The sequence below is a fragment of the Sciurus carolinensis genome, chromosome 8 (genome assembly GCF_902686445.1).
Source record: "Sciurus carolinensis chromosome 8, mSciCar1.2, whole genome shotgun sequence".
Taxonomy (NCBI): Eukaryota; Metazoa; Chordata; class Mammalia; order Rodentia; family Sciuridae; genus Sciurus; species Sciurus carolinensis.
Window position 1 is genome coordinate 133,806,835 of NC_062220.1, and position 8,341 is coordinate 133,815,175.

The 8,341-nt window shown below is 51.4% G+C and overlaps 1 protein-coding gene across 1 annotated transcript in view; it reads right to left on the bottom strand.

The window, feature by feature from the left end:
• The window catches only part of Srrm4 (serine/arginine repetitive matrix 4), a 149,385-nt gene extending 141,332 nt beyond the window's left edge, over positions 1–8,053 (bottom strand). Inside the window, exon 1 of the mRNA XM_047562684.1 lies at positions 7,540–8,053. Within this exon, the coding sequence (XP_047418640.1) occupies positions 7,540–7,670 (131 nt within the window). The 5' untranslated portion in view covers positions 7,671–8,053. The remainder of the gene's footprint in view (positions 1–7,539) is intronic.
• Positions 8,054–8,341: the final 288 nt, after the last annotated feature.

The following is an 8,341-nucleotide window of genomic DNA, read 5'->3' on the forward strand; positions in this document are numbered from 1 at the left end:
TGTGAGGTTGGAATTAGATCACAGGTGGAATGTGCTTCGCCCGGGGCTGAGCACAATAGTGACGTTCCCTCCGTGGGTGAGCGTGCACACACACCATGAATACACACGCTTTAGGCCCAAATGGCACCTCTGTTCTCATAGGAGTGTGACTGTCTTGTAAAATTTCAGCTCGCTCACCTGAGTTTAATTTTAATGAAGGCAGAGGAGAGTGATCCGTTGGTGTTCCTACTCAGGAAAGCCGCCAGCGGGATCCACTCCCTGGGAACCCAGCGAACAGGGGATTCTCCTGATGGGAAACATGCGCGTCCAGGGGATTTTCATATTTGTTTTGAGCAGAACCCACGCGGACGTGAATTACTTAATGACTGTTTTAGGGTTCCGCGTCGTTCCTGTGTTTGGTTTGGCTTTGTCTCTATGACATCTTAATTCAGTGTTTTATTTCATGGGTTCCTGCACACAGGCTGTGGCATATGGGAGCTCCCTCAGCAAAACTGTAAATGGAGCCTGGGGGGAGGAAGAGAGAGAGAGAGAGAGAGAGGGCAGACTATAGGTCCTAGGTGTGCCGCCCAGGGGGGCTGCGGGGTACAGGCCTGGGTTTGCACCTATGGGGAAGAGAGAGATCAAACTCCGGCTTCCGTCACGGGAACCAAATTCACCACTGCGATTTGGAAGTCTAAACAGTGTCTTTTTCAATTTCTTGATCTAACGGATCGTAATCAGAGAGATTGTAAATTTCACGCTTGTCTTTAACGTGTGGACCGGGCCTGCTGAGCTTCCGACTCTCTTGTTCAAAGATGGCTGCATCTGCTTTAGGAAGAGGAACTGAGAGGAGCAAATCAGACCCAGGACCTGACTGAGAGGACAGGAGCCCCCTGGGAACCTCGGAGCTGAGACCCTAGGAAACCTTACTTAGCAGGCTGGTAAGACCCCACCGGACCTATTTCCTGCTACATCTTGGGTCACCTCTTGTCACTCCTCCCCACTTCAGCTACAACGCTCTCCTTGCTATTCCTCAAATACCCCAGACTAACTTCCACCGCAGGACCTTTGCACTGGTGCTTCCCTCTGCCAGTTATCCTCACAGCTTGCTCCCTCCCTTCCCCCAGGTTCCCACCCTCCATGAAACAAAGCAGCCCCCTTTCCCTCCCTGTGGCCCCTCCTCCCCCGCGTTAGTCTTTACAGCTCTTCTTGCCACCAGATCTTCTATCGTTCATTTATTTGGTTCTTCCCTAACTGTCCTCCCCACCCCCACACACAACAGCAGGGATCTCCCCCCAGTTGATGGCTGCTGTATTGAGTAGTAGGTCAATAAAACTGTTGAGTGAACGAATGAATGAATGAGCAAATTAAAACCCAACTTAATGTTTTCAGCCAAAGGCAGCTTCCTCCTCTGGGCATCTTCGTTCTTCCATGGTTAATTTTACCTCCAACCTTTGCAGGTTCACTGCAATCCCCCCGTCATTTCTCATGATCAAGGAATGCAGATGGGATTTCATATTAGCTGTAGGTAGACCATGAAGGGCGAGAAACCTCGTGGCCCACACCAGAGACTCCACGCTCGGGCCCACGGCAGGGAAGTTGGAAATTTGATGTTGCATGGGCCGTTCCTGCCCATAGCACCCCGACTTGACCACCACCTCTTCCCCAGCAGGTCACCCCACTCTGGATAACTAAATGGCTTTTTCTCCTGGGAGAAGAAAGGGGCTTTGAGAACCTGGTGGGGGCCAAGACCTTGTTCGTTCTGATCATTCCTGGCTGGGGTAGATGCAATTGATGGAGTAAAGAGACTCGTGCCCATTTTACAGATTGAATAGCTAAGGCTGACTGTGCGGCCGTAAGCAGAGGACTCCGTGCCTCCTGGACTCGTCCCCTTCTCTGTTGTCCCGCTTTCCCATCTTCACTGCTGCCTACCCTGTGGCACTTCAGACATCTGCCCATAACGCACAGTCGTGCCCACGTCTCCTCTTGCTCCTAGATTCCGAAGTCCTCCCAGGGAGAGAAAGCATTTCATTCATCTTTCTCTCCGTGATGGGCCTGGCCCATAGTAATAATAAGAGCTACAATTTATTATTAATAACAGGAGCTAACGCGGGTGGAGTCCTTTCTAGGTGCCAATAAGTAGCCTTGCCCTAAATTAGCTCAGGCAGCTCCTCCACGGCTCTTGCTGGTACTTGCTATTATTAGCCCCATTATACAGATGAGAAAACTGAGACTGGAGAGGTCAAGTCATTCGCCAAAAGTCGCACAGCCGGCTGGTGTGTGCGAACAGTAAGAGGAAATATTTCTCTGGATTCGGGTTCTCTCAGGGTGGGGGAGAGGGGTCTTTCAGGTTTTTTTAGGCAGCTCTGCAGATCTCTGGGGGCTCTTGGGGAAGTTCCAGAATCAAATTGGGAAGTGAATACAGGGAGTTGAGAGGTGAGGCCAGCGGGACGGAGCAGCACCACAACCCCAGCCTGGGAGGTGAGGAGCTGAGCACCCCCCCTCCCGAGCGCTCTGGGTGATCATATCCTGGCAGCCTCGCCACCCACTGATGGAGTCCTGTGTACCAGGCGCAGGGCCACGCTCTTTATGTGAATGGTCTCATTCGCTCCTCACCACAACCCCAGAGATGGGCAGGCCAAAGCACAAAGGTGTGAAGTGACCAGCAGGTCCCAGAGCTACGACGTGGTGACGCAGGACCCCAGCATGGGGGCCCTGACTTAGAGACCAGCTCCCTCCTCCCTTCAGTTCCCCCCTCTCAGAAACACCCTCTCCACCTCCGACCAACTCTTAGTCACAAACCACTGAAAAGCTCAGGTTTGGCTAGGCCCGGGCAAAGTCTTCTACCTCGCGGGAAGGTAAATCCAGCCACTCTGAACGAAAGAGCACTCTTAAAATGCACGGCACCCCTGCGGTAGCCTGAAGCCCAGGGCACATCCTCCCTGCTTCTTGGCTCCTTTCTTGGTTACAGGAGTTAGGACTTTAGGGACGCTCCCCTGCAGTGAGGGTGCAGCAACAGAGACTCTGAGGCCCAGAAAGCACTTCCAGGTGGCATTTAGTCCGACCTCCTGCATCCCTATCAGCTGACACGTCTCCTCGCAGAGCCAGACAGACATCTCTATCAAGGGAGCTTCATCCAACACTAGGGAAAACGGAATGAATTTGCAGCCTGCGTGCCTTTGGGGTCCCATCAATCAGGATCTCAGTGTGCGGGACCCGGAGGCAGAGCTGATCTGCCACTGGACTTGGACCATGTGTTCTCATCCATCCATGCATCCAACGTTCAGCGAGCAGCCACCACATCCTGGTCCTCTAGGACCGCACGCTTGCCACGCGAACACAGCAGAAAGCTAGAGGTGACCCCTCCGCCAGCCTGGTGCTCCATTCAACAAATACCACCCTTCAGACAGAGAGAGGTTTGACCCCAAAGTTAATACTTCTTCCCCGCGAAAAGTGTCATTCATCACCAGGACAGACAGTCTCCGTGACCCTGGGCGCATTGGTTCTTAACCACAGGCTATCAGGAAGGTGGCTTCCAACTGCCCCACCCTGCTCCCAGGACGGAGTCAGCACTGATTCCTTGGCACCAAGGGGCGTCTCAAATTAAATGGTTCAAAGGCATTTTTTTCCTGCCTTACAATTTGGTCCTCTTTCCTTTTATGTGGTAAAAGCTCCAATAGTTTGGAATTTATGATCCTTTGGACAGGACCTGGGCTGGAGTCAGCTTCTGGACTATTCTGCATGGAAAGGATTTTCGAAGAAAATTAATCGCTTGCCAAATGAATTGTCAAGGGAACGCTTACTGCATTTCAGGGTGTCGCTGTTCTAGCCCTTTACGAAAACTCGCATATCCACCAACATATCCTCTTGCTAATTTCAAATGATTTTTACGCGTTCATTAAGTCCCCAGCGACAATCGGTCGTCGATATGATTACTGTGGTTGGGGCTGCCTTCAAACGCTCGGTTTGCATTGAGCTGAAACTTCTTAGGTACAAACTTTTCTCGACTCAGAAATCAACAAAGGGGATTAAGTCAACTCCAGGCAGCACGACTGCCCTTCTTTGGTCAGGATAAAAAATAGGGGTCCCTCTACACTTCAGGTATCTCATGGATTCCCACTAACTCCCCTTCTAGCTGGAGTGGTCTGCGTTTGCCTGTGGGTGACTCTTATTCTGGCTCACTGCCGATGGTCCCTTTTAGAATTTTCCATCCTGGAAAACAAGAATTACAACCAACACCCCTTTCGTTCTTAAAGACTTATTGCCATGAACTATAAATGATGTGATCACTCTGAATTTGATAAAACTCAGGGATGAAAATTGGGATTTTTTTTTTTTTTGGAAGAGTTGGAGCCTTATGAGTCTCACCTATAGAAATGGAAAGAATGGTCCCTAAAGATGTTGGACAAATCAATCCAGAATCCAAATACTTCATCTCTATTCTCCACCCCGTTTCTGAAACAGTCAGATCCCACCCCCACCCCAGGAATTCATTCCCATCTCAATGCAATTAAAACTTCGCGATGTTGATGGTCAGCATTATTTGAGGAAGAAATGGAAAGGTGTGTGTAACCCAATACTTCGGAACTGTTGATTTCCTTTTAGCCATTATAAGCTTTGTTACAGAACCTGTGTCTACTAAACAAACACTGAGCCACACACCAGAGGGAGGGCTTTACCAGACTCAGTCCTCATCACGCTCTGTCTAGGGTGGACACCAGACAGTTTCCAAACTGACCAACCAGCTCAGCCAAGTAGAGCTACTTGTTCAGGATGCTCAGTAAGTGATAGAACCAGGACCGGATTCCAGGTTATCTGATACTCAAATCAGATGCCTAACCACTGTGATATACCGTCTCCTGCTCTGCTATACTGTTCTGACATTTGAGTCAGACATCTGCTTGCAGTTGGAAACATTATAGAGCTGTTCCTCATCAAGTATGTCTCACGGAGTGGGAGGGGGGTGGAAGGAGGAAGGGGCGGAGGGGGCTTTTGCTTGGAGTGTGCATGATGTATGCAGGTTTCTGTGAAATCAACAAATGGAACGTGTACTTCTGTGTGCTCAATTATCTTTGGAGATAGACTTACAACATCCGGGGGAAGCTCATTCGGGGAAAAGATTCAACAAATATGAAGTGTGTACATAACAGGACTGGCTAGTGGTTCACCTGCCTCTCCTCCTCTTCCCGCAGTCAGCTGTAACTTGTGCTGATCTGCTCACTGTGAGCTGTTTGAGTCATGGAACTGAACAATTCTGATGAGAATGAGTCTCCAGATTTCCTCTGAAAAGTCACTGCGGTGCCACGGATGCTATACCAGTGGCTCTATCCTTTTTCCTCCTAAGAACTCTGCTTTGGCGAACCTGGCACTTCCACCTTGAAGTAAATACAGAACAGTAGAAAGGAAGTAGAACTTGACCACCCCAGGAGGGGGCTGCCGGTGGGGAGGTATTAGAGCCTATCTTACCAGAAGACAGCTCGACCCCAGCCTTGAATGCAAACCTTCCCTGCTCACTCTGAACCCCACACCAAGAAAAACATCCATAAAACTGGAATCCGTTCCACAGAGAGGCCACGCCTGTTACAGAAGTATTAAACAGGATCCTCCTTGAATGACATAAATTGAAGACTTGTGGCTCAGACTTTAACCTCAGGGGTGGTTTCTAGGAGGAAGGAGACCCAGGACATTAAAAGACACCCAGGGAATCATGAAACCAGGGGAGTATGTGGGAGTTATTGTAAAAGTCTCAGACAGATTGAATTAGAATGATCCCAAAGCTACCGAAAGCATGAGGGTCAGACACGGTGTAGACAGTTCACGTGATGGAGACTGTGACCAAGAAAAAGGCATGTCAGTGACAGACAGATGAAACATGGAAGTCTAAGAAAGGTAGACATGGGCCATGATTTTTGGAATGAAAGCCCCATCAGGGATCTGCTTCCTTCCCCTCTGTGCTCCTAAAATAGATGGAAGACTCCAGAGCAAATGCCACTCTTCCAGTTTCCAATCAAAACCCCCTAGTCCCTCCTATGAGGGCATTATCTTTGACCAGGGTAGCGCCTGATTTGCCAACTATAGGTGCACTCCAAAGGTGGAACGGATGGCAGAGAACCAGGAAGATAAAACTGCTGACGTCAAAACTCTCTACAAAGAACCTCTTTCCACACAGGGAAGCGTCAGCTTTTAATGGCATTTGACCTTATTGTTCCCTTTCTCCCCCCTTCAGTGACTTTCTCCTCCCTTTCCTCTGCAAATGCTACCTGCTACTTGCAGCCGGCTTCACAGTCCTAGCCCATCCTGTTCCTTGTCCACCCGTTCCCAACATGGGACACTTCTTTTTTTTTTTTCCCCTCTAAAGGCCTCTACGAGCTTCTCTCCAACTGGAGAAAAGTTCTCAGGGATGGGTTTGATTTTTCCAGTATGATTCGCCGTTGACCCCACGCCTTCCGGAAAGTTCAGATCTAGTTGTTCCAGCACAAGCATTCTGTCCAAAACACTCTCTCAAACATGTTTTCAATCGACTCCCTAATGCAGCCTGCCAGGATTAATAAATCCACCAAGTGCTCCCCCCTGGTCCACTTCTTCCCTTTTGCCCGCCAAACCACTCATCTGACACTAGCAAAAGATGAGTTTTCATAGTGCCTTGATTCTCCCTGACAGAGGACACAGCCTTCTTCTTCTCATCCTCAAACTTCTCTCAATTGAATGATTTATGAAAAGAATGGGGTTTTCTCTGTCTTGGAAGGCTTCTGTTCTCGCTAACCTCCTTTCCTCTTCACCCCACACCCTCTTGCCCCTGGGTCTGTCTTTCATTTCTTCACTTCTCCCCCGCCCCCGATCATTTTTACATGACCCCAGGATCTCTGGTCATCCCCTGAGTTCAAAGCAATCCAATTTTTTTTTTTTGAAAAACCAAATAAAACTCTTCTGAGATCATCTTCACGATTTTAGAAGGCTCCTCCCTCACTCCTGAGCCCAGAATCTCAGTTTTGGATGCTGGAGAGGAGAGAATTCGGTGGTGGCGGCAGCAGCAGCAGCCCAAAAGGCGTGGAGGAGGGTGCTGTTTTGGGTGTATTTGAAGGAACAACATATGGGCTTTTTGTCAAAACGCTCAGAGCTGGCTAGTTTCTGAGCCCAGGATAGCACTGCGCGGCTACCTCTGAGCACGGTTCGAGCTGGTTCAGTCTCACCTAGTACAACATTCCCCCATCACCCCCATCCACCATTCCTTTGCCCCCTGCCCTCTGAGCTCTGTGACACCAAGAAAAGTTTTTCAGTCAAGTCAGACCCCAGCAGCACCGCCCACCCTAAGAAAGCAAAATCTCTTGCATAGGAGCTCTGGGGTCCGTGGAGTGTCCCTCTCTCCAAAGAAACCCTGTCCCTCTCACCAGCTTCTTCACACAAGCAATTAGTTCCCATGTTCCAGCGGGAGACACCGAGTAGTGACGGGAAAAGACAGGCGCCCTGGACCAACTGCCTGCATCCACCCTCACCGCTTCGGGGCACAGGCCAGACAGGGGGACCTTCCGGGGTCTCCCCACTTAAAAGCGAGATCATTACCTTGGCAGCGGCTTACGGGCCGTGATACTAGCCACGATGATGCTCTCGGGACGCGGGGTGGCCACCGCTTTGAAGGTTCCTCGCCAGAACTTCTCAAAAAGCTGCTTCTCGCCCTGCTGAACGCTGGCCATCGTCAACCCAAAGGGGCCGGGGCGCCCGGGCGCTGTCCGAAGTGCTGAAACGTGGATTCCAAACGGGGGCGCACCCGGCTCCGGGCGCTGTCCGCGTGAGACCCAGAGGGGTGGGGTGGGAGAGATCGGAGTTCGGGGCGGGGGATGGGGCGTCCTGGTCTGGACAGGCGGCGGGGAAAGCAGGTTCGTCCGCCGGCTCCCTTCGTCCTCTGGGTTGGCTCTGGGCTGCGCTGAGCTTGCAGAGCTCCGCACCCCGGGAAGGGAAAGCAGGGCTGGCTTTCTCGGCAGCGCTGGGAGAGAAGAGGCGACCCGGTCGTCTGTGTGTGCGTGCGCGTGTGAGCTCCGGCGCGCCCGGGTTTTGTCTCTCGCACAATGTGACGTTGGAAGAGGAGGCTGGTCGCGCGAGCTGCACTTGCCTCCCCCCTCTCCGTCTCTCCTCCTTCCCACCAACCCCCTCCTCCTCTGGCTCAGCCTCCTGCCGCCATCTGCATAACAAAAGCCCGCAGGTCTTGGGAGGAGAAAGGGCGGGGCGTGCGCCTGTCACCAAGGCCCCGCGGCCACGGAGTTGCAGCGCTGACCCTTCTGAGAAGCTGTCCCGCACCGAACCAGGCAGGGAATCCTGCTTCCCAGCTCTCGCTCCTCCTCCATCCTCGTGGGCCTACCCCACCTCA